The sequence below is a fragment of the Mucor velutinosus genome (assembly GCF_035048745.1).
Source record: "Mucor velutinosus strain NIH1002 chromosome Unknown tig00000034, whole genome shotgun sequence".
NCBI classification, from domain to species: domain Eukaryota; kingdom Fungi; phylum Mucoromycota; class Mucoromycetes; order Mucorales; family Mucoraceae; genus Mucor; species Mucor velutinosus.
Genome location: NW_027041912.1, coordinates 929 through 26,522, shown reverse-complemented (window position 1 = coordinate 26,522; position 25,594 = coordinate 929). Strand labels below are relative to the sequence as shown.

The following is a 25,594-nucleotide window of genomic DNA, read 5'->3' as shown; positions in this document are numbered from 1 at the left end:
ATTGGCGCGAGTTTCTTGCTACACACCAAATCCACCAAATGCATGACCGCACCTCTCCTGATCCAGTAACATATCTTGGCTATCCCATATGCTCCAGTTTATCCCAACGCAACCTTGCTTTCCAGCAACTCTACAACAATATCCAACAATGCATCCATATTCACTCCCAACGGAACCTCTCCATTCGTGGAAGAGCTACCGTTCTCAACACACTTATTTTCTCGAAACTCTGGCATGTCATGCGCAACTTTATTTTCACCAGAGCTCAATTACTCTCCTTACGCAGACTTGGGTCCTTCTTCATTAACTTTCGCATCTTCCCCAAACTATCCTTTAGGACCCTTCAACAGCCTCGCCATCATGGCGTCCTCCAAGTTTTAGATCCCATTGTCCAACAACAAGCTCTCCAATGGCGCTGGATTTGCCCCCTCATTTTAGCCGCCTGTCATTCACCACTATTACCGACATACACCACCCCAAGCATTCCACTCCTCCAGTACTCCCTGCAATGGTATTTCCACTCTACCGCTTTCTCTGATTACTTTTACTACTTACTCTTTCCTGCTGCTCGACAAACCATCTGGTTCCAACATCGACCCAGTCCACACCAAGCTTTCCTTAACATACTCACCAATGTCATTACCACCATGGATCGAATACCACGTTCCTTCACAACCTGTCACTTAGATTTTCATGCAGGTTTATCATTACTTTTCACTACGGCCCAACTGATGTTCTCACAGAACATGGATGTGCTCTTTTGGGAACATCGATGTTCTCATGAGCACATTGATGTTCTCATTTGAGAAGGTGTAGTTTTTCACATGAATAAAATGGTTTTAATAGCTAAACTATAATATTGTAGGCAACAGAGAGACTTTTATTATCTGTAAGATTCATAAATTACTAAACGTATTATAAATTGCACGAGAAAATGGCAATTTAAAATTATCTATTAACTACTTATTAGAGTTAAGAATATATTTCAATAAGATATTCGAGTAGTTTAGTGGGAAGAACGTCAGATCCACAACCGATAGGTTGTGGGTTCGACCCCGATATGAGCATTCTTTTTTTCAAATTTCTGAAAATCGATGTGCTCATATAAGAATATGGATGTGCTCACATGGGAACATTTCGGATGTTCTCATAAGAACATCGGCCGACTTATAATAAATCTTTAAAAACGCCGATGTTCCCATATGAGAGCATTTTTCGCCTTTCGGGAACATCGATGTGCTCATTTGAGAACATCAGTTGGGCCGTAGTGTTTCCTTGAAATTATCTTACATACCCTCCCTTCTACTCATCCCCATTTCTCTTCTTTCATAGCTCCAAATCAACTGTTTGACCGACCTCACGCCGTCCAGAAACTGCTCGCAATAGATGTGTTTACCTTTGACTTCGACTTACAAGTGTTCCGTCTTAAAAACTGGACCTTCCCTGAGTTTTACCATTATCCAAGAATATCTCATCGAGTTGCCCGTTGGATTGAGGAAGGCTAAATCTACCTCCAACCATTGTTTCTCGCTCTCTGCCGTCAGGCCCCTCGCCGTTCATTTACCAGTGCCTCCTTTGGTGCCAACCCCCACAACATCCGCCCACTCATTCGCCGTCTTATCAAACCTATAACGCCACTACCTCCAACAGTGCCACTCAACAGTATTCAATACTACAAACACTTGGTTTCCACTGAAATGCCCACCGTCAACACCTCACCTCTTTCCCCATCCCAATGGCGCCTCTTTTGGAAACCTATTCTCCTTCAATCCCGAACTGTATGGTATAGACTTATCCATCGAAAAATTCCCTCCAAATCAATCCTCCACCACTTCATCCCCACAACTCATCCTTCACTTTCGTGTCCTCTCTGTTTGGCCCAGAGCCGGGAGGATAATAAACATTTCTTCTTTACTTGTCCTCTCAAACTCGCTGTATGGCGGTTCCTTGCTGTAATGAAATAGCCACCCAAACGCAACTTAATTGGAAACCAAAGTTCATCAAATAGCACTCATTCAAATTCATGCTATTTGGATCTATTAATGAAAGCGCTCAAATGTACATCAAAAACCCATTTAAAAATACTAAAGTAAAGATACACGCTTATATCGCACATCGTGTGAATGAATCACTCCTGATCACAGTGTATTCAATCACACCCATGATGGTCGTAATAAGTGATGGGATCTTTATCCAAAAAGAATCAAATCAATAACAAGCATATTCAAATATGACAACTATGCCCTGCTGCCATAGTTGCACAATATCCCAGATAAAGGATTCCATACTTCAATAACAAACATCACACTTTAAACCATCAAGGTTACATTAAATCATGCTATGACGATAGCTCACCCAAGCCCATCAAGGTTACTCAAATCGACCCTTATGGCCAGTGCTCTTGCATTGATTACCACTTTAAATCAAACATCAACAACATTTGCCAGATATCGCAATAGCAGAACCTATTGCTCTCTATCATCACTAATCCTACAAGCTAGTTGCAAATGTATAAATACTCTTCTTTTTTTTTACTCAATTCCAGGATCTTCAGTTCATTTTATACACAAATAAAATACAGTTTTTTTTTTGTATCAAAGTGTATCTTTATTAGCATTAAGGTTTATAATTTATACAGAGTTTACAGGCAAGGCCAAGGTGCCAGCTTGAACACTTGCCAAAGAAAGAGAAGAAAAGAGTGTACCATGGTCTTGACGGACCATGTTGATAGCAGCAGAAGCTATCCAAGGCTCCTCGTCTATGACGCATCGCCAATGATACTTCCAAAGTGTACTGTAAGCAGCACCAGAGCCTTTTTTTTTTTTGTATTAAAGCAGCACCAGAGCCTTTTTTTTTTTTGTATTAAAGCAGCACCAGAGCCTTTTTTTTTTTGTATTAAAGTGTATCTTTATTAGCTTTGAAATTTATAGTCTATACAGTAATTATAGGCAAGGCCAAGGTGCCAGCTTGAACACTTGCCAAAGAAAGAGAAGAAAAGAGTGTACCATGGTCTTGACGGACCATGTTGATAGCAGCAGAAGCTATCCAAGGCTCCTCGTCTATGACGCATCGCCAATGATACTTCCAAAGTGTACTGTAAGCAGCACCAAGAGCAATCAGAACATCCTCATCGATCACCAACAAATCTGAACCACTACAAAAGGTAGTCAGCGCCAACCAAATAGAAGAAGCAGAGGGGAGTAGCTCTTGAAGTGACAACAAAGAGACTACATCCTGCCAGAAAAATGACTTGATATGGCAACCCACCACGAAATGGTAAAGGTCCTCTGTAGCAAAACCACAAAGAGCACAAGCAGGAGACAGAACTTTTGTAGGCATAATCTTATGACACCACGAGCGGTGCGGGACACGGTCATGTAGCAATCGCCACCAAGGTGTGAAAGCCTTTGCAGGCATTTCCAGGGACCAGAAAAGACGCCACAAAGCAGGAAACAGCAACAAATGGGCAGGCAACTTCAAGGGAGGACCCATACGAGAGGTAATGGTACCCTTTGCAGGGTGCCAATACCTTCGCAAAGCACCAAGAGAGAGACGAGCAACCGGAGCAGCAGAACGAGACGAGTTGGAGACAGTCCAATGAGTACAATCTGGCATCCAAGAGGTAGCACCATCAGAACGGGGCATAGCAAAATAGTCTGCTTGAGACAAGACTATCTTACTATCCATGACAGGCGGGAATACCAGAGAGACAGGACCACGATCACGGTTCAAGGCAAGAAAAACAGGGCGCAAAACACGAGATGACCAAGCAAGATGAGAGGTGACACCATCAACTATACCTAGATCAGGTTGCCAGAAAGAGACATCCGACACCAAGAAACGAGGATCAAGAGATAATGGATCACGAGGAGGACGAACAGAAGGCACAGTACTGAGTACAGAACACAAGGGAAGATCAAGAAACCAGCTAGCAGACCAACCAGAGGAAGGAACTAACTTTGGCAATCTCAACAGAAGCTTTCCGAGATGTTTTAGAACAGGCACAGAAGACACACGAGACTGGTAAAGACCAGGAAAACAAAACCACGGCAAGATGGACTTATGACCAGTGTAAACTTGAAAGGCATACACCAACCAAGAGGAGACAAAATCATTAGGAGAGGGTGGACGCAACAAACGTTGCAAATAGACAAGATGCAAAGCTAAGCTTTGATCTGCTATATCCACGAGACCAACACCACCAAACTTGCGGGGGAGACACAAAGTAGACCAAGCAACACCAGGGCGAAAGGACACCAGATACTCACGGACCACCGTAGTGAGAGACTTCAACCACGACGCAGTAGTAGCACCACCAGGAACAACACGCAACAAATGATATACCTTTGACAACAGTAACGAGTTAGCCACTAGTCCTGCTCCCCTAATGGAGAGATTCCTTTGTTTCAACAAGTTACTGTGTCGCTGGACCTTCACCAAGACACCATCAAGATAGTCTTGAAGTTGACTTTCAGTATGATACAAGGGATAACCCAAGTAACGTACTGCACCACGAGAGTGAGCGTCATGCCACTGGAGACCAGTAGAATCAGCCAAAGCAACCCAAGCAGAGTGTGACACACCAGACAACGACACCAACACTGTCTTGCTGATATTGACTTTCGCATTAGATGCTCGGCCATACAGATCAAGAACAGACAACAACACACACCACTCTTCTGGCGAAGACAAAAACACCTCAAGATCATCCGCATAGCTTAGAATCTTGACAGGAGGAGGAGCAACAGAGCCACTGACAAAGTCCAAAGTCCAATTCCGGGAACCAGTACCATGATCCACACGAACTTCAACCGGTGAAGGCTTCCATTTACGTGGGATATTAACAGGGGACAGAGTAACACCAGAAAGACCAGGACAAGCAAGGAGAGAACGAAGCAAAGGCTCAAATGCCAGATTGAATAGCAATGGAGACAGAGGATCACCTTGACGAAGACCTCGCAACTGAGGTACAGGAGCACCAAGCCAACCATTGATAGACATTGAAATCTTGGTTCCAAAGAACAAAGAAGACAGACAAGACACCAACTCACCAGGAAAACCAAACCGGAGCAACACACGACAAAGATATTCAGGATGAACCCGATCATACGCCTTCTCTTGATCCAACAAGACAGCCACTTGAGGTAAATCAGGAGCAACAACACGCAAGTGAGACAGCAACAACTGATTTAACCAGCCATTGTCAGAGATCAGACGATGAGGGAGAAAACCAGTTTGATAAGGGTTGATTAACTTTGGCAACACTTTGTTCATACGATTAGCAATGAGCTTTGTAAATAACTTGGCATCACTGTTAATTAAGGACAAAGGTCTCCAGTTAACCAACAACTGAGGGTCACCCTTCTTGAACAATAAGACCATACGAGTTTGTTGCCACGAAGGAGGAAACACACCAGAAAAAGCTGCACCCAACACATCCACAAGCAAGTCAAGAAAATCAGTTGAAACACCAGCAAGATATTGATACAATTCAAAAGGCAAACCGTCAAGACCAGGACTTTTAGACTTGGGAGCATGAGTGAGCAAAGACAACAAAACATCGCGAGTTGGAAGTTCCATTAGCATATCACCATCCAAGGATGATAGACGTACATCAGTTGGAACATTCCCCAGGAGAGTATCGATAGCTTCAGCATCGACAGCATCAGGGGTATATAGCCTTTGGTAAAAACCTTGTGCCTCCCTGTTGATAGCTGCTGCTTCCACCAAGATATCCCCAGTAGTAGAGCACTTTAAGGATTGAATTGTCTGTTGAGACTCTCGCACCTTGATCGAACGATAGAAATACTTGTTGCTACGTTCTCCCTGTTCTAACCAACGAGTGGCAGAGCGAAGCATATTCTGACTAGTCTCTTTCTGTATCTGATTCTCAATCAAAACTTCTAGTTGCCTGACCTGCTGCTCAGCATCACCTGTAGCAGTAGACACTCTGTCAGTTTGATCAATAGCATTCCTAGTCTCAACACCTGATACAGACGTTGACAGAGCCCTAATACGTTCCAGTTGAAGCGTAAAAACTTTGTTCTTGAATCGTGCTTTCATGCTTCTAGTGTACTTTTGTGCACAGCACTTTAGTAACAACTTGAAGGATTCCCATCTAGCCACCGTGCTTTCAGAGTCACCACTACCACCTTGACTAGTATTGACACCCTTAGACCCACCACCAACAGCACCAGAGAAGAACAATGACACCGTGGCATTCAACAACGCAACAAATTCCTTATCATCAAGCAGAGTTGGATTGAACCGCCAACTACCAGGACCAATACTAGCTGTCGCAGGCAACATTTCAACAGTCAAAAGAGAGTGATCCGTCCACCTACTAGGCATATATAGTAACTGACTATTAGTCAAACGAGGAGCAAGAGAAGAGTGACCAAAGATGTAATCAATACAAGTATTGCTCTTTGGAAACGTAGCTAAACCATCCGGATGACAATTGACAAAGTGAGTACGCAACCAGTGAACAAAAGGAGCGACATCGGCTTGACGAGAAGTAGACAAAGAATGCAAAAACTTTTAAAAAGTGATGAATACGCGAAAGAGCCTCTTGCAGCACCAGAGCCTACCTCCCAGCCTTTAACAATCTTGAAGGATAAAACCTCGCGTGTTGAAGTTTCACACTTTACAGTAAACCAAAAAAACGTATTCGTTAGCAAGCTATTTATAAAAAAATTTTACATACTACGTAATTGCTAAACAAAAAAGAATTTAAATATTGCAAATTATAATTTTTATTTTTTATTTATAAAAAATTTTTTTTGTTTAATTTATATTAAATATGGTCTATATTTGTTTTATAAAACAAAAAATTATATGTAGTTTAATGTATAATATTTAAAAACTTAATTTTAAGCTTTACTTACTAAAAAATAATTAATATAAATTTATTTAAATACAAAAAATTAAATTTAATTTCACGCTATATATATTTGCATAATAAAATATAAAATATGTACTATTTTAAATATGTTTCACTAACTTTGTGACCATATAATATATTATGTAAAAATTGCTTAACAAATCTATTACTATTAATTTCATTTTTGTATTTGTAAACAAATTGGTATAGGTTTTTTCTGACGTTTATATTATGATGTGACGAATAGGTCGTAAATACTTCAGTGATTTTTTTTGCGGCTCTTTCGCAGGAAAAAGGTTTTTTTTTTTTTTTTTTTTTTTTTGCCAGGGCGGGCTTATATGAGGTAGGCTCTTTCGCGTATTCATCACTTTCTATAAAGGCTCTTTCGCGTATTCATCACTTTTTAAAAGTTTTCGATTACGCCATCTTTGAACAACGATATCTCGACAACTAGGATACATCCATCTTGCATCCAAGTATATTTAGATACATCCATTTCAGCTCTACAACATATCTTGATTTCAGATCGATTCAACAATTTTTCGTCGAATTCATCTTTTTCACTACTTTTTCAACAACGCGACTTAGTTACACTCTAGATTACAAGTTACACTCTACGTCTGTTACACTCCATGTCTTCCCAATCTGAATTGACTTGGGCTCAAAGAGCTTCACGTCAAAAGGTGGGTCGATTTCTCCAACCCAACAAGCGACGATTGGACAATCCAACTGATGTACCACTGGTGGGTATTGTTCTCTATGAAGATGATGACCTGAAGGGTCAAATTTTGGCAAGCAAGGCTATGGCGATTATTCAGCAATCCCTTTCTTCTGGTTCTGTTCTGTTCACGTTTCAGAAAACTTTGTTTCCTGATCGTGTTGCCGCTTACAAAGTGATTCAAGATCAAATCTCACCTGACGTGGAATTTCGACCTCTTAGTTTGTATGATTCTCGTGCTGATGGTTCTCTGCTGATTGAAGCCAGGTTTGCTCAGGTGGAGCATGCACAAGTGGCTATGCGTGAAGGGGTGACTGTACAAGGTGTAGTGTACAAAGCGTCTACCTCCAAGGAAAGTGCTGAATTTGGGGATGTCAAGCATGTGCGGTTTACACTTATGCGTATGGTGGACAAGACCACTTTTTTGTCGGATCTTATGGAGTCCTTGTCGTACTTTGGTAAGGTACTGCAAGTGAAGAAGTTTACTCACCGTGGTTACTTTGAGGGTAAACTTTCGGTGATTTTGGATACTTCTGTTGGATTTCAGGTAGGGGATGAGTGGCAGGAGGCCAAGCCCCTAGATAGAATGCTCTATCTGAGCGAATTTGACTGTTTTGTGCCAGCGACTTACCAAGGTGCTCCACCTGTTTGTCATTTCTGTCAACACAGCGGTCATGTTCGCGCCAAATGTCCTGAATTGGCTAGACGTCGTTGCTTTAGGTGCAATAAGCAAGGGCACATGTTGCGTTTTTGCCCTGAAAAGGAGGTTCAGTCTGCAAATTTCACCAAGAAGCACAAAGTTCACCATCATTCTGAGGATTCTGAGGATGTCACTCTGGCTCGTAAGAACACTGTGGAATTGATGGAGTATATTGAGAAGGAAAAATTAGGCGTAGGTAAGGAGGTGGAGAAGATAGAAGAAGAAGAACTCGACTATCGTGTAGTCGAGGATGAATCTCTTCAGGGTGAAAGTGTTGACGAATCTGAAAATGATGAGTCCACTGGTAACGAGGATTTGGATCTTCTGAGTGAAGATAACCACCAGGTAAGTATGAATGAGGATGAGGACATGGAGGACGACAAGATTGTGCTTGCTGGAGCTCCCAAGAAGCTGGATACCGTGCGTGGTTCTGCCTACTCCAAGTATGCGTCTGCTGAGGTGGCTGTGAATATGAACATTGACTCGCCTGAGGAGATGTTGAATTTGACCAAGTTGAAGGATCTTGCTCAGCGCAAAAGAATGGAGTTCAATGCAAACCTGAAAGGTACTACTGGTGCTGGTGTAAACAGTGGTAGCAAGCTGGGTAACTCTGGTGGTGTTTCTTCTGGTACTGGTGCTAAGGATAACAAGTCTGGTGTTGCTTCTGGTGTTGCTTCCGGTGGTGTTTCTGGTGGTGTTTCTGGTGTTGTCAAGAATAGCAAGACTAATGGCCGTGCGCTTCTCAAGACTAAGCAAGACGCCCGTAGGGCTCAATGAGTACAAAATTAGGCATCAAGATTGGCTCCTTGAACACGCGTAGCTTGTTCATGCAGTCTAATCCTACAAATTTCAAAGAGTTCTCATCTTATCTTCGCTCCTCCTCTCTCCATCTGGATATCCTTTGCTTGCAAGAGGTATCTCATTTCCGCTCTCAATCTACTCTCACTGAATCTCAAGTCCGTTCCTTTTCTTTTGCTTTTCCTAATTGTTCTCTCGTTGTGTCCAAGCACTGTGCTATTATATGTCTTAATTCTCGTTATTCTTTGGTGGATACGGAGGTATTGTTGGATGAACGTTGTCTTGTTGCATCTGTCGTAGATGCCTCAAGCAATGTTTTGTGCAAAGTGGCCAATATTTATGGTCCCGCGCAGTCTTTTGACCGTCCTTCATTTATCTCTGATTTTCTCTCTCTTTCTGTTTGGTCTGATGTGTTCAACACACCTTGGATGGTTATGGGTGATTTCAACATTCACTTGCATTCTTTGTCTACTTCTCGTCAAGCCGATGTCGCTCCTTTTGTTCACTGGTTGCGTACTCACTTTGTCAATTGTCATCCGGATGGTTTAGCTACGTTTCCAAAGAGCAATACTTGTATTGATTACATCTTTGGTCACTCTTCTCTTGCTCCTCGTTTGACTAATAGTCAGTTACTGTATATGCCTAGTGGGTGGACGGATCACTCTCTTTTGACTGTTGAAATGTTGCCTGCGACAGCTAGTATTGGTCCTGGTAGTTGGCGGTTCAATCCAACTCTGCTTGATGACAAGGAATTTGTTGCGTTGTTGAATGCCACGGTGTCATTGTTCTTCTCTGGTGCTGTTGGTGGTGGGTCTAAGGGTGTCAATACTAGTCAAGGTAGTAGTGGTGACTCTGAAAGCACGGTGGCTAGATGGGAATCCTTCAAGTTGTTACTAAAGTGCTGTGCACAAAAGTACACTAGAAGCATGAAAGCACGATTCAAGAACAAAGTTTTTACGCTTCAACTGGAACGTATTAGGGCTCTGTCAACGTCTGTATCAGGTGTTGAGACTAGGAATGCTATTGATCAAACTGACAGAGTGTCTACTGCTTCAGGTGATGCTGAGCAGGTCAGGCAACTGGAAGTTTTGATTGAGAATCAGATACAGAAAGAGACTAGTCAGAATATGCTTCGCTCTGCCACTCGTTGGTTAGAACAGGGAGAACGTAGCAACAAGTATTTCTATCGTTCGATCAAGGTGCGAGAGTCTCAACAGACAATTCAATCCTTAAAGTGCTCTACTACTGGGGATATCTTGGTGGAAGCAGCAGCTATCAACAGGGAGGCACAAGGTTTTTACCAAAGGCTATATACCCCTGATGCTGTCGATGCTGAAGCTATCGATACTCTCCTGGGGAATGTTCCAACTGATGTACGTCTATCATCCTTGGATGGTGATATGCTAATGGAACTTCCAACTCGCGATGTTTTGTTGTCTTTGCTCACTCATGCTCCCAAGTCTAAAAGTCCTGGTCTTGACGGTTTGCCTTTTGAATTGTATCAATATCTTGCTGGTGTTTCAACTGATTTTCTTGACTTGCTTGTGGATGTGTTGGGTGCAGCTTTTTCTGGTGTGTTTCCTCCTTCGTGGCAACAAACTCGTATGGTCTTATTGTTCAAGAAGGGTGACCCTCAGTTGTTGGTTAACTGGAGACCTTTGTCCTTAATTAACAGTGATGCCAAGTTATTTACAAAGCTCATTGCTAATCGTATGAACAAAGTGTTGCCAAAGTTAATCAACCCTTATCAAACTGGTTTTCTCCCTCATCGTCTGATCTCTGACAATGGCTGGTTAAATCAGTTGTTGCTGTCTCACTTGCGTGTTGTTGCTCCTGATTTACCTCAAGTGGCTGTCTTGTTGGATCAAGAGAAGGCGTATGATCGGGTTCATCCTGAATATCTTTGTCGTGTGTTGCTCCGGTTTGGTTTCCCTGGTGAGTTGGTGTCTTGTCTGTCTTCTTTGTTCTTTGGAACCAAGATTTCAGTGTCTATCAATGGTTGGCTTGGTGCTCCTGTACCTCAGTTGCGAGGTCTTCGTCAAGGTGATCCTCTCTCTCCATTGCTATTCAATCTGGCATTTGAGCCTTTGCTTCGTTCTCTTCTTGCTTGTCCTGGTCTCTCTGGTGTTACTCTGTCTCCTGTTGATATCCCACGTAAATGGAAGCCTTCACCGGTTGAAGTTCGTGTGGATCATGGTACTGGTGCCCGGAATTGGACTTTGGACTTTGTTAGTGGCTCTGTTGCTCCTCCTCCTGTCAAGATTCTGAGCTATGCGGATGATCTTGAGGTGTTTTTGTCTTCGCCAGAAGAGTGGTCTGAGTTGTTGTCTGTTCTTGATCTGTATGGCCGAGCATCTAATGCGAAAGTCAATATCAGCAAGACAGTGTTGGTGTCGTTGTCTGGTGTGTCTCACTCTGCTTGGGTTGCTTTGGCTGATTCTACTGGTCTCCAGTGGCATGACGCTCACTCTCGTGGTGCAGTACGTTACTTGGGTTATCCCTTGTATCATACTGAAAGTCAACTTCAAGACTATCTTGATGGTGTCTTGGTGAAGGTCCAGCGACACAGTAACTTGTTGAAACAAAGGAATCTCTCCATTAGGGGAGCAGGACTAGTGGCTAACTCGTTACTGTTGTCAAAGGTATATCATTTGTTGCGTGTTGTTCCTGGTGGTGCTACTACTGCGTCGTGGTTGAAGTCTCTCACTACGGTGGTCCGTGAGTATCTGGTGTCCTTTCGCCCTGGTGTTGCTTGGTCTACTTTGTGTCTCCCCCGCAAGTTTGGTGGTGTTGGTCTCGTGGATATAGCAGATCAAAGCTTAGCTTTGCATCTTGTCTATTTGCAACGTTTGTTGCGTCCACCCTCTCCTAATGATTTTGTCTCCTCTTGGTTGGTGTATGCCTTTCAAGTTTACACTGGTCATAAGTCCATCTTGCCGTGGTTTTGTTTTCCTGGTCTTTACCAGTCTCGTGTGTCTTCTGTGCCTGTTCTAAAACATCTCGGAAAGCTTCTGTTGAGATTGCCAAAGTTAGTTCCTTCCTCTGGTTGGTCTGCTAGCTGGTTTCTTGATCTTCCCTTGTGTTCTGTACTCAGTACTGTGCCTTCTGTTCGTCCTCCTCGTGATCCATTATCTCTTGATCCTCGTTTCTTGGTGTCGGATGTCTCTTTCTGGCAACCTGATCTAGGTATAGTTGATGGTGTCACCTCTCATCTTGCTTGGTCATCTCGTGTTTTGCGCCCTGTTTTTCTTGCCTTGAACCGTGATCGTGGTCCTGTCTCTCTGGTATTCCCGCCTGTCATGGATAGTAAGATAGTCTTGTCTCAAGCAGACTATTTTGCTATGCCCCGTTCTGATGGTGCTACCTCTTGGATGCCAGATTGTACTCATTGGACTGTCTCCAACTCGTCTCGTTCTGCTGCTCCGGTTGCTCGTCTCTCTCTTGGTGCTTTGCGAAGGTATTGGCACCCTGCAAAGGGTACCATTACCTCTCGTATGGGTCCTCCCTTGAAGTTGCCTGCCCATTTGTTGCTGTTTCCTGCTTTGTGGCGTCTTTTCTGGTCCCTGGAAATGCCTGCAAAGGCTTTCACACCTTGGTGGCGATTGCTACATGACCGTGTCCCGCACCGCTCGTGGTGTCATAAGATTATGCCTACAAAAGTTCTGTCTCCTGCTTGTGCTCTTTGTGGTTTTGCTACAGAGGACCTTTACCATTTCGTGGTGGGTTGCCATGTCAAGTCATTTTTCTGGCAGGATGTAGTCTCTTTGTTGTCACTTCAAGAGCTACTCCCCTCTGCTTCTTCTATTTGGTTGGCGCTGACTACCTTTTGTAGTGGTTCAGATTTGTTGGTGATCGATGAGGATGTTCTGATTGCTCTTGGTGCTGCTTACAGTACACTTTGGAAGTATCATTGGCGATGCGTCATAGACGAGGAGCCTTGGATAGCTTCTGCTGCTATCAACATGGTCCGTCAAGACCATGGTATACTCTTTTCTTCTCTTTCTTTGGCAAGTGTTCAAGCTGGCACCTTGGCCTTGCCTGTAAACTCTGTATAGATTATAAATTTAAAGCAAATAAAGATACACTTTAATACAAAAAAAAAAAAATCACTTTCTATAAGTTTTTGATAACGCCATCTTTGAACAACGATATCTCGACAACTAGGATACATCCATCTTGCATCCAAGTATATTTTGATACATCCATTTCAGCTCTACAACATATCTTGATTTCAGATTGATTCAACAATTTTTCGTCGAATTCATCTTTTTCACTACTTTTTCAACAACGCGACTTAGTTACACTCTAGATTACAAGTTACACTCTACGTCTGTTACACTCCATGTCTTCCCAATCTGAATTGACTTGGGCTCAAAGAGCTTCACGTCAAAAGGTGGGTCGATTTCTCCAGCCCAACAAGCGACGATTGGACAATCCAACTGATGTACCACTGGTGGGTACTGTTCTCTATGAAGATGATGACCTGAAGGGTCAAATTTTGGCAAGCAAGGCTATGGCGATTATTCAGCAATCCCTTTCTTCTGGTTCTGTTCTGTTCACGTTTCAGAAAACTTTGTTTCCTGATCGTGTTGCCGCTTACAAAGTGATTCAAGATCAAATTTCACCTGACGTGGAATTTCGACCTCTTAGTTTGTATGATTCTCGTGCTGATGGTTCTCTGCTGATTGAAGCCAGGTTTGCTCAGGTGGAGCATGCACAAGTGGCTATGCGTGAAGGGGTGACAGTACAAGGTGTAGTGTACAAAGCGTCTACCTCCAAGGAAAGTGCTGAATTTGGGGATGTCAAGCATGTGCGGTTTACACTTATGCGTATGGTGGACAAGACCACTTTTTTGTCGGATCTTATGGAGTCCTTGTCGTACTTTGGTAAGGTACTGCAAGTGAAGAAGTTTACTCACCATGGTTACTTTGAGGGTAAACTTTCGGTGATTTTGGATACTTCTGTTGGATTTCAGGTAGGGGATGAGTGGCAGGAGGCCAAACCCCTAGATAGAATGCTCTATCTGAGCGAATTTGACTGTTTTGTGCCAGCGACTTATCAAGGTGCTCCACCTGTTTGTCATTTCTGTCAACACAGCGGTCATGTTCGCGCCAAATGTCCTGAATTGGCTAGACGTTGTTGCTTTAGGTGCAATAAGCAAGGGCACATGTTGCGTTTTTGTCCTGAAAAGGAGGTTCAGTCTGCAAATTTCACCAAGAAGCACAAAGTTCACCATCATTCTGAGAATTCTGAGGATGTCACTCTGGCTCGTAAGAACACTGTGGAATTGATGGAATATATTGAGAAGGAAAAATTAGGCGTAGGTAAGGAGGTGGAGAAGGTAGAAGAAGAAGAACTCGATTATCGTGTAGTCGAGGATGAATCTCTTCAGGGTGAAAGTGTTGACGAATCTGAAAATGATGAGTCCACTGGTAACGAGGATTTGGATCTTCTGAGTGAAGATAACCACCAGGTAAGTATGAATGAGGATGAGGATGAGGACATGGAGGACGACAAGATTGTGCTTGCTGGAGCTCCCAAGAAGCTGGATACCGTGCGTGGTTCTGCCTACTCCAAGTATGCGTCTGCTGAGGTGGCTGTGAATATGAACATTGACTCGCCTGAGGAGATGTTGAATTTGACCAAGTTGAAGGATCTTGCTCAGCGCAAAAGAATGGAGTTCAATGCAAACCTGAAAGGTACTACTGGTGCTGGTGTAAACAGTGGTAGCAAGCTGGGTAACTCTGGTGGTGTTTCTTCTGGTACTGGTGCTAAGGGTAACAAGTCTGGTGTTGCTTCTGGTGTTGCTTCCGGTGGTGTTTCTGGTGGTGTTTCTGGTGTTGTCAAGAATAACAAGACTAATGGCCGTGCGCCTCTCAAGACTAAGCAAGACGCCCGTAGGGCTCAATGAGTACAAAATTAGGCATCAAGATTGGCTCCTTGAACACGCGTAGCTTGTTCATGCAGTCTAATCCTACAAATTTCAAAGAGTTTTCATCTTATCTTCGCTCCTCCTCTCTCCATCTGGATATCCTTTGCTTGCAAGAGGTATCTCATTTCCGCTCTCAATCTACTCTCACTGAATCTCAAGTCCGTTCCTTTTCTTTTGCTTTTCCTAATTGTTCTCTCGTTGTGTCCAAGCACTGTGCTATTATATGTCTTAATTCTCGTTATTCTTTGGTGGATACGGAGGTATTGTTGGATGAACGTTGTCTTGTTGCATCTGTCGTAGATGCCTCAAGCAATGTTTTGTGCAAAGTGGCCAATATTTATGGTCCCGCGCAGTCTTTTGACCGTCCTTCATTTATCTCTGATTTTCTCTCTCTTTCTGTTTGGTCTGATGTGTTCAACACACCTTGGATGGTTATGGGTGATTTCAACATTCACTTGCACTCTTTGTCTACTTCTCGTCAAGCCGATGTCGCTCCTTTTGTTCACTGGTTGCGTACTCACTTTGTCAATTGTCATCCGGATGGTCTAGCCACGTTTCCAAAGAGCAATACTTGTATTGATTACATCTTTGGTCACTCTTCTCTTGCTCCTCGTTTGACTAATAGTCAGTTACTATATATGCCTAGTAGGTGGACGGATCACTCTCTTTTGACTGTTGAAATGTTACCTGCGACAGCTAGTATTGGTCCTGGTAGTTGGCGGTTCAATCCAACTCTGCTTGATGACAAGGAATTTGTTGCGTTGTTGAATGCCACGGTGTCATTGTTCTTCTCTGGTGCTGTTGGTGGTGGGTCTAAGGGTGTCAATACTAGTCAAGGTAGTAGTGGTGACTCTGAAAGCACGGTGGCTAGATGGGAATCCTTCAAGTTGTTACTAAAGTGCTGTGCACAAAAGTACACTAGAAGCATGAAAGCACGATTCAAGAACAAAGTTTTTACGCTTCAACTGGAACGTATTAGGGCTCTGTCAACGTCTGTATCAGGTGTTGAGACTAGGAATGCTATTGATCAAACTGACAGAGTGTCTACTGCTACAGGTGATGCTGAGCAGCAGGTCAGGCAACTAGAAGTTTTGATTGAGAATCAGATACAGAAAGAGACTAGTCAGAATATGCTTCGCTCTGCCACTCGTTGGTTAGAACAGGGAGAACGTAGCAACAAGTATTTCTATCGTTCGATCAAGGTGCGAGAGTCTCAACAGACAATTCAATCCTTAAAGTGCTCTACTACTGGGGATATCTTGGTGGAAGCAGCAGCTATCAACAGGGAGGCACAAGGTTTTTACCAAAGGCTATATACCCCTGATGCTGTCGATGCTGAAGCTATCGATACTCTCCTGGGGAATGTTCCAACTGATGTACGTCTATCATCCTTGGATGGTGATATGCTAATGGAACTTCCAACTCGCGATGTTTTGTTGTCTTTGCTCACTCATGCTCCCAAGTCTAAAAGTCCTGGTCTTGACGGTTTGCCTTTTGAATTGTATCAATATCTTGCTGGTGTTTCAACTGATTTTCTTGACTTGCTTGTGGATGTGTTGGGTGCAGCTTTTTCTGGTGTGTTTCCTCCTTCGTGGCAACAAACTCGTATGGTCTTATTGTTCAAGAAGGGTGACCCTCAGTTGTTGGTTAACTGGAGACCTTTGTCCTTAATTAACAGTGATGCCAAGTTATTTACAAAGCTCATTGCTAATCGTATGAACAAAGTGTTGCCAAAGTTAATCAACCCTTATCAAACTGGTTTTCTCCCTCATCGTCTGATCTCTGACAATGGCTGGTTAAATCAGTTGTTGCTGTCTCACTTGCGTGTTGTTGCTCCTGATTTACCTCAAGTGGCTGTCTTGTTGGATCAAGAGAAGGCGTATGATCGGGTTCATCCTGAATATCTTTGTCGTGTGTTGCTCCGGTTTGGTTTTCCTGGTGAGTTGGTGTCTTGTCTGTCTTCTTTGTTCTTTGGAACCAAGATTTCAATGTCTATCAATGGTTGGCTTGGTGCTCCTGTACCTCAGTTGCGAGGTCTTCGTCAAGGTGATCCTCTGTCTCCATTGCTATTCAATCTGGCATTTGAGCCTTTGCTTCGTTCTCTCCTTGCTTGTCCTGGTCTTTCTGGTGTTACTCTGTCCCCTGTTAATATCCCACGTAAATGGAAGCCTTCACCGGTTGAAGTTCGTGTGGATCATGGTACTGGTTCCCGGAATTGGACTTTGGACTTTGTCAGTGGCTCTGTTGCTCCTCCTCCTGTCAAGATTCTAAGCTATGCGGATGATCTTGAGGTGTTTTTGTCTTCGCCAGAAGAGTGGTGTGTGTTGTTGTCTGTTCTTGATCTGTATGGCCGAGCATCTAATGCGAAAGTCAATATCAGCAAGACAGTGTTGGTGTCGTTGTCTGGTGTGTCACACTCTGCTTGGGTTGCTTTGGCTGATTCTACTGGTCTCCAGTGGCATGACGCTCACTCTCGTGGTGCAGTACGTTACTTGGGTTATCCCTTGTATCATACTGAAAGTCAACTTCAAGACTATCTTGATGGTGTCTTGGTGAAGGTCCAGCGACACAGTAACTTGTTGAAACAAAGGAATCTCTCCATTAGGGGAGCAGGACTAGTGGCTAACTCGTTACTGTTGTCAAAGGTATATCATTTGTTGCGTGTTGTTCCTGGTGGTGCTACTACTGCGTCGTGGTTGAAGTCTCTCACTACGGTGGTCCGTGAGTATCTGGTGTCCTTTCGCCCTGGTGTTGCTTGGTCTACTTTGTGTCTCCCCCGCAAGTTTGGTGGTGTTGGTCTCGTGGATATAGCAGATCAAAGCTTAGCTTTGCATCTTGTCTATTTGCAACGTTTGTTGCGTCCACCCTCTCCTAATGATTTTGTCTCCTCTTGGTTGGTGTATGCCTTTCAAGTTTACACTGGTCATAAGTCCATCTTGCCGTGGTTTTGTTTTCCTGGTCTTTACCAGTCTCGTGTGTCTTCTGTGCCTGTTCTAAAACATCTCGGAAAGCTTCTGTTGAGATTGCCAAAGTTAGTTCCTTCCTCTGGTTGGTCTGCTAGGTGGTTTCTTGATCTTCCCTTGTGTTCTGTACTCAGTACTGTGCCTTCTGTTCGTCCTCCTCGTGATCCATCATCTCTTGATCCTCGTTTCTTGGTGTCGGATGTCTCTTTCTGGCAACCTGATCTAGGTATAGTCGATGGTGCCACCTCTCATCTTGCTTGGTCATCTCGTGTTTTGCGCCCTGTTTTTCTTGCTTTGAACCGTGATCGTGGTCCTGTCTCGCTGGTATTCGCGCCTGTCATGGATAGTAAGATAGTCTTGTCTCAAGCAGACTATTTTACTATGCCCCGTTCTGATGGTGCTACCTCTTGGATGCCAGATTGTACTCATTGGACTGTCTCCAACTCGTCTCGTTCTGCTGCTCCGGTTGCTCGTCTCTCTCTTGGTGCTTTGCGAAGGTATTGGCACCCTGCAAAGGGTACCATTACCTCTCGTATGGGTCCTCCCTTGAAGTTGCCTGCCCATTTGTTGCTGTCTCCTGCTTTGTGGCGTCTTTTCTGGTCCCTGGAAATGCCTGCAAAGGCTTTCACACCTTGGTGGCGATTGCTACATGACCGTGTCCCGCACCGCTCGTGGTGTCATAAGATTATGCCTACAAAAGTTCTGTCTCCTGCTTGTGCTCTTTGTGGTTTTGCTACAGAGGACCTTTACCATTTCGTGGTGGGTTGCCATGTCAAGTCATTTTTCTGGCAGGATGTAGTCTCTTTGTTGTCACTTCAAGAGCTACTCCCCTCTGCTTCTTCTATTTGGTTGGCGCTGACTACCTTTTGTAGTGGTTCAGATTTGTTGGTGATCGATGAGGATGTTCTGATTGCTCTTGGTGCTGCTTACAGTACACTTTGGAAGTATCATTGGCGATGCGTCATAGACGAGGAGCCTTGGATAGCTTCTGCTGCTATCAACATGGTCCGTCAAGACCATGGTATACTCTTTTCTTCTCTTTCTTTGGCAAGTGTTCAAGCTGGCACCTTGGCCTTGCCTGTAAACTCTGTATAGATTATAAATTTAAAGCAAATAAAGATACACTTTAATACAAAAAAAAAAAAACTTTTTAAAAGTTTTCGATTACGCCATCTTTGAACAACGATATCTCGACAACTAGGATACATCCATCTTGCATCCAAGTATATTTAGATACATCCATTTCAGCTCTACAACATATCTTGATTTCAGATCGATTCAACAATTTTTCGTCGAATTCATCTTTTTCACTACTTTTTCAACAACGCGACTTAGTTACACTCTAGATTACAAGTTACACTCTACGTCTGTTACACTCCATGTCTTCCCAATCTGAATTGACTTGGGCTCAAAGAGCTTCACGTCAAAAGGTGGGTCGATTTCTCCAACCCAACAAGCGACGATTGGACAATCCAACTGATGTACCACTGGTGGGTATTGTTCTCTATGAAGATGATGACCTGAAGGGTCAAATTTTGGCAAGCAAGGCTATGGCGATTATTCAGCAATCCCTTTCTTCTGGTTCTGTTCTGTTCACGTTTCAGAAAACTTTGTTTCCTGATCGTGTTGCCGCTTACAAAGTGATTCAAGATCAAATCTCACCTGACGTGGAATTTCGACCTCTTAGTTTGTATGATTCCTCGTGCTGATGGTTCTCTGCTGATTGAAGCCAGGTTTGCTCAGGTGGAGCATGCACAAGTGGCTATGCGTGAAGGGGTGACTGTACAAGGTGTAGTGTACAAAGCGTCTACCTCCAAGGAAAGTGCTGAATTTGGGGATGTCAAGCATGTGCGGTTTACACTTATGCGTATGGTGGACAAGACCACTTTTTTGTCGGATCTTATGGAGTCCTTGTCGTACTTTGGTAAGGTACTGCAAGTGAAGAAGTTTACTCACCGTGGTTACTTTGAGGGTAAACTTTCGGTGATTTTGGATACTTCTGTTGGATTTCAGGTAGGGGATGAGTGGCAGGAGGCCAAGCCCCTAGATAGAATGCTCTATCTGAGCGAATTTGACTGTTTTGTGCCAGCGACTTATCAAGGTGCTCCACCTGTTTGTCATTTCTGTCAACACAGCGGTCATGTTCGCGCCAAATGTCCTGAATTGGCTAGACGTCGTTGCTTTAGGTGCAATAAGCAAGGGCACATGTGCGTTTTTGCCCTGAAAAGGAGGTTCAGTCTGCAAATTTCACCAAGAAGCACAAAGTTCACCATCATTCTGAGGATTCTGAGGATGTCACTCTGGCTCGTAAGAACACTGTGGAATTGATGGAATATATTGAGAAGGAAAAATTAGGCGTAGGTAAGGAGGTGGAGAAGGTAGAAGAAGAAGAACTCGATTATCGTGTAGTCGAGGATGAATCTCTTCAGGGTGAAAGTGTTGACGAATCTGAAAATGATGAGTCCACTGGTAACGAGGATTTGGATCTTCTGAGTGAAGATAACCACCAGGTAAGTATGAATGATGATGAGGACATGGAGGACGACAAGATTGTGCTTGCTGGAGCTCCCAAGAAGCTGGATACCGTGCGTGGTTCTGCCTACTCCAAGTATGCGTCTGCTGAGGTGGCTGTGAATATGAACATTGACTCGCCTGAGGAGATGTTGAATTTGACCAAGTTGAAGGATCTTGCTCAGCGCAAAAGAATGGAGTTCAATGCAAACCTGAAAGGTACTACTGGTGCTGGTGTAAAAGGTGATAACAAGCTGGGTAACTCTGGTGGTGTTTCTTCTGGTACTGGTGCTAAGGGTAACAAGTCTGGTGTTGCTTCTGGTGTTGCTTCCGGTGGTGTTTCTGGTGGTGTTTCTGGTGTTGTCAAGAATAGCAAGACTAATGGCCGTGCGCTTCTCAAGACTAAGCAAGACGCCCCGTAGGGCTCAATGAGTACAAAATTAGGCATCAAGATTGGCTCCTTGAACACGCGTAGCTTGTTCATGCAGTCTAATCCTACAAATTTCAAAGAGTTTTCATCTTATCTTCGCTCCTCCTCTCTCCATCTGGATATCCTTTGCTTGCAAGAGGTATCTCATTTCCGCTCTCAATCTACTCTTACTGAATCTCAAGTCCGTTCCTTTTCTTTTGCTTTTCCTAATTGTTCTCTCGTTGTGTCTAAACACTGTGCTATTATATGTCTTAATTCTCGGTTTTTCCCTGGTGGATACGGAGGTATTGTTGGATGAACGTGTCTTGTTGCATCTGTCGTAGATGCCTCAAGCAATGTTTTGTGCAAAGTGGCCAATATTTATGGTCCCGCGCAGTCTTTTGACCGTCCTTCATTTATCTCTGATTTTCTCTCTCTTTCTGTTTGGTCTGATGTGTTCAACACACCTTGGATGGTTATGGGTGATTTCAACATTCACTTGCACTCTTTGTCTACTTTCTCGTCAAGCCGATGTCGCTCCTTTTGTTCACTGGTTGCGTACTCACTTTGTCAATTGTCATCCGGATGGTTTAGCCACGTTTCCAAAGAGCAATACTTGTATTGATTACATCTTTGGTCACTCTTCTCTTGCTCCTCGTTTTGACTAATAGTCAGTTACTATATATGCCTAGTAGGTGGACGGATCACTCTCTTTTGACTGTTGAAATGTTGCCTGCGACAGCTAGTATTGGTCCTGGTAGTTGGCGGTTCAATCCAACTCTGCTTGATGATAAGGAATTTGTTGCGTTGTTGAATGCCACGGTGTCATTGTTTTTCTCTGGTGCTGTTGGTGTGGGTCTAAGGGTGTCAATACTAGTCAAGGTAGTAGTGGTGACTCTGAAAGCACGGTGGCTAGATGGGAATCCTTCAAGTTGTTACTAAAGTGCTGTGCACAAAAGTACACTAGAAGCATGAAAGCACGATTCAAGAACAAAGTTTTTACGCTTCAACTGGAACGTATTAGGGCTCTGTCGACGTCTGTATCGGGTATTGAGACTAGGAATGCTATTGATCCAACTGACAGAGTGTCTACTGCTTCAGGTGATGCTGAGCAGGTCAGGCAACTGGAAGTTTTGATTGAGAATCAGATACAGAAAGAGACTAGTCAGAATATGCCTCGCTCTGCCACTCGTTGGTTAGAACAGGGAGAACGTAGCAACAAGTATTTCTATCGTTCGATCAAAGGTGCGAGAGTCTCAACAGACAATTCAATCCTTAAAGTGCTCTACTACTGGGGATATCTTGGTGGAAGCAGCAGCTATCAACAGGGAGGCACAAGGTTTTTACCAACCGGCTATATACCCCTGATGCTGTCGATGCTGAAGCTATCGATACTCTCCCTGGGGAATGTTCCAACTGATGTACGCCTATCATCTTTGGATTGGTGATATGCTAATGGAACTTCCAACTCGCGATGTTTTGTTGTCTTTGCTCACTCATGCTCCCAAGTCTAAAAGTCCTGGTCTTGACGGTTTGCCTTTTGAATTGTATCAATATCTTGCTGGTGTTTCTACTGATTTTCTTGACTTGCTTGTGGATGTGTTGGGTGCAGCTTTTTCTGGTGTGTTTCCTCCTTCGTGGCAACAAACTCGTATGGTCTTATTGTTCAAGAAGGGTGACCCTCAGTTGTTGGTTAACTGGAGACCTTTGTCCTTAATTAACAGTGATGCCAAGTTATTTACAAAGCTCATTGCTAATCGTATGAACAAAGTGTTGCCAAAGTTAATCAACCCTTATCAAACTGGTTTTCTCCCTCATCGTCTGATCTCTGACAATGGCTGGTTAAATCAGTTGTTGATGTCTCACTTGCGTGTTGTTGCTCCTGATTTACCTCAAGTGGCTGTTTTGTTGGATCAAGAGAAGGCGTATGATCGGGTTCATCCTGAATATCTTTGTCGTGTGTTGCTCCGGTTTGGTTTTCCTGGTGAGTTGGTGTCTTGTCTGTCTTCTTTGTTCTTTGGAACCAAGATTTCAGTGTCTATCAATGGTTGGCTTGGTGCTCCTGTACCTCAATTGCGAGGTCTTCGTCAAGGTGATCCTCTCTCTCCATTGCTATTCAATCTGGCATTTGAGCCTTTGCTTCGTTCTCTTCTTGCTTGTCCTGGTCTTTCTGGTGTTACTCTGTCTCCTGTTGATATCCCACGTAAATGGAAGCCTTCACCGGTTGAAGTTCGTGTGGATCATGGTACTGGTGCCCGGAATTGGACTTTGGACTTTGTTAGTGGCTCTGTTGCTCCTCCTCCTGTCAAGATTCTGAGCTATGCGGATGATCTTGAGGTGTTTTTGTCTTCGCCAGAAGAGTGGTGTGTGTTGTTGTCTGTTCTTGATCTGTATGGCCGAGCATCTAATGCGAAAGTCAATATCAGCAAGACAGTGTTGGTGTCGTTGTCTGGTGTGTCCCACTCTGCTTGGGTTGCTTTGGCTGATTCTACTGGTCTCCAGTGGCATGACGCTCACTCTCGTGGTGCAGTACGTTACTTGGGTTATCCCTTGTATCATACTGAAAGTCAACTTCAAGACTATCTTGATGGTGTCTTGGTGAAGGTCCAGCGACACAGTAACTTGTTGAAACAAAGGAATCTCTCCATTAGGGGAGCAGGACTAGTGGCTAACTCGTTACTGTTGTCAAAGGTATATCATTTGTTGCGTGTTGTTCCTGGTGGTGCTACTACTGCGTCGTGGTTGAAGTCTCTCACTACGGTGGTTCGTGAGTATCTGGTGTCTTTTCGCCCTGGTGTTGCCTGGTCTACTTTGTGTCTTCCTCGCAAATTTGGTGGTGTTGGTCTCGTGGATATAGCAGATCAAAGCTTAGCTTTGCATCTTGTCTATTTGCAACGTTTGTTGCGTCCACCCTCTCCCAATGATTTTGTCTCCTCTTGGTTGGTGTATGCCTTTCAAGTTTACACTGGTCATAAGTCCATCTTGCCGTGGTTTTGTTTTCCTGGTCTTTACCAGTCTCGTGTGTCTTCTGTGCCTGTTCTAAACATCTCGGAAAGCTTCTGTTGAGATTGCCAAAGTTAGTTCCTTCCTCTGGTTGGTCTGCTAGGTGGTTTCTTGATCTTCCCTTGTGTTCTGTACTCAGTACTGTGCCTTCTGTTCGTCCTCCTCGTGATCCATCATCTCTTGATCCTCGTTTCTTGGTGTCGGATGTCTCTTTCTGGCAACCTGATCTAGGTATAGTTGATGGTGTCACCTCTCATCTTGCTTGGTCATCTCGTGTTTTGCGCCCTGTTTTTCTTGCTTTGAACCGTGATCGTGGTCCTGTCTCGCTGGTATTCCCGCCTGTCATGGATAGTAAGATAGTCTTGTCTCAAGCAGACTATTTTACTATGCCCCGTTCTGATGGTGCTACCTCTTGGATGCCAGATTGTACTCATTGGACTGTCTCCAACTCGTCTCGTTCTGCTGCTCCGGTTGCTCGTCTCTCTCTTGGTGCTTTGCGAAGGTATTGGCACCCTGCAAAGGGTACCATTACCTCTCGTATGGGTCCTCCCTTGAAGTTGCCTGCTCATTTGTTGCTGTCTCCTGCTTTGTGGCGTCTTTTCTGGTCCCTGGAATTGCCTGCAAAGGCTTTCACACCTTGGTGGCGATTGCTACATGACCGTGTCCCGCACCGCTCGTGGTGCCATAAGATTATGCCTACAAAGTTCTGTCTCCTGCTTGTGCTCTTTGCGGTTTCTCTACAGAGGACCTTTACCATTTCGTGGTGGGTTGCCATGTCAAGTCATTTTTCTGGCAGGATGTAGTCTCTTTGTTGTCACTTCAAGAGCTACTCCCCTCTGCTTCTTCTATTTGGTTGGCGCTGACTACCTTTTGTAGTGGTTCAGATTTGTTGGTGATCGATGAGGATGTTCTGATTGCTCTTGGTGCTGCTTACAGTACACTTTGGAAGTATCATTGGCGATGCGCCATAAACGAGGAGGAGCCTTGGATAGCTTCTGCTGCTATCAATATGGTCCGTCAAGACCATGGTACACTCCTTTCTTCTCTTTCTCTGGCAAGTGTTCAAGCTGGCACCTTGTCCTTGCCTGTAAATTCTGTATAGATTATAAACTTTAAAGCAATAAAGATACACTTTAATACAAAAAAATATATTTTGGAGTTTATAACTATAAAATTGATGTGGTACTAATGTGTTGACATGATTGATAGCTTCTTTCTTAGTAGTTGTAGTTTAGCCATGGGACATGCCGGCTACTGAAGTTGCATGAAGCGATATTGATAGGCATGAGAAGGTAATCGTGGTCAAGTTGATAGATTCATATCCTCACTCACCGATAAAGGAGTACGCATCTTCAATAAACAATACATATCAATGCCACTCTAGACAATTCATCTCCCAATAAGTAGAAAATAATATATATATCTCGTAATAAGAAAACTTGAGATAAGTCATCCATCCTATTCTTTATTTATACTTTATTGATTTTGGTTCACACTTGATTTGATCTCTTGTCATATGTGTGTTGCAGTGACTGTAAGTGCGATAATGATGATTGTAGCAAAAATTAAATGGACGACGTTTACTGACGTGAGTTCATTTTATTTTATAATATATAGTCTGTTTTATGAGTCATTCATCCATATTTATCTCTGAACAACCCACCCGGGGCTTTAATC

General features: G+C 43.7%; 8 protein-coding genes across 8 annotated transcripts; 7 read left to right on the top strand and 1 right to left on the bottom strand.

Moving 5' to 3' along the window:
* Positions 1–38: 38 nt before the first annotated feature.
* Positions 39–806, top strand: ATC70_000084 (uncharacterized protein; the record flags this gene model as incomplete). Its single annotated transcript, XM_064819506.1, has 1 exon — positions 39–806. One exon carries the CDS (start codon positions 39–41, stop codon positions 804–806), a length of 768 nt encoding a protein of 255 aa, XP_064679713.1.
* Positions 807–2,931: 2,125 nt separating this feature from the next.
* On the bottom strand, positions 2,932–6,351 carry ATC70_000083 (uncharacterized protein; the record flags this gene model as incomplete). The annotated part of the gene is made up of 1 exon (XM_064819505.1): positions 2,932–6,351. The coding sequence occupies one exon, from the start codon at positions 6,349–6,351 to the stop codon at positions 2,932–2,934; it is 3,420 nt and encodes a 1,139-aa protein (XP_064679712.1).
* A 1,164-nt stretch (positions 6,352–7,515) lies between these two features.
* On the top strand, positions 7,516–9,078 carry ATC70_000082 (uncharacterized protein; the record flags this gene model as incomplete). Its single annotated transcript, XM_064819504.1, has 1 exon — positions 7,516–9,078. One exon carries the CDS (start codon positions 7,516–7,518, stop codon positions 9,076–9,078), a length of 1,563 nt encoding a protein of 520 aa, XP_064679711.1.
* Positions 9,079–9,128: 50 nt separating this feature from the next.
* On the top strand, positions 9,129–13,154 carry ATC70_000081 (uncharacterized protein; the record flags this gene model as incomplete). The annotated part of the gene is made up of 1 exon (XM_064819503.1): positions 9,129–13,154. One exon carries the CDS (start codon positions 9,129–9,131, stop codon positions 13,152–13,154), a length of 4,026 nt encoding a protein of 1,341 aa, XP_064679710.1.
* A 287-nt stretch (positions 13,155–13,441) lies between these two features.
* ATC70_000080 (uncharacterized protein) lies at positions 13,442–15,010 on the top strand (the record flags this gene model as incomplete). Its single annotated transcript, XM_064819502.1, has 1 exon — positions 13,442–15,010. The coding sequence occupies one exon, from the start codon at positions 13,442–13,444 to the stop codon at positions 15,008–15,010; it is 1,569 nt and encodes a 522-aa protein (XP_064679709.1).
* Positions 15,011–15,060: 50 nt separating this feature from the next.
* Positions 15,061–19,089, top strand: ATC70_000079 (uncharacterized protein; the record flags this gene model as incomplete). Its single annotated transcript, XM_064819501.1, has 1 exon — positions 15,061–19,089. The coding sequence occupies one exon, from the start codon at positions 15,061–15,063 to the stop codon at positions 19,087–19,089; it is 4,029 nt and encodes a 1,342-aa protein (XP_064679708.1).
* Positions 19,090–19,373: 284 nt separating this feature from the next.
* Positions 19,374–20,927, top strand: ATC70_000078 (uncharacterized protein; the record flags this gene model as incomplete). Its single annotated transcript, XM_064819500.1, has 3 exons — positions 19,374–19,684; positions 19,728–20,007; positions 20,223–20,927. 3 exons carry the CDS (start codon positions 19,374–19,376, stop codon positions 20,925–20,927), a joined length of 1,296 nt encoding a protein of 431 aa, XP_064679707.1.
* Positions 20,928–21,885: 958 nt separating this feature from the next.
* Positions 21,886–25,019, top strand: ATC70_000077 (uncharacterized protein; the record flags this gene model as incomplete). The annotated part of the gene is made up of 4 exons (XM_064819499.1): positions 21,886–22,253; positions 22,300–23,933; positions 23,996–24,648; positions 24,714–25,019. 4 exons carry the CDS (start codon positions 21,886–21,888, stop codon positions 25,017–25,019), a joined length of 2,961 nt encoding a protein of 986 aa, XP_064679706.1.
* Positions 25,020–25,594: the final 575 nt, after the last annotated feature.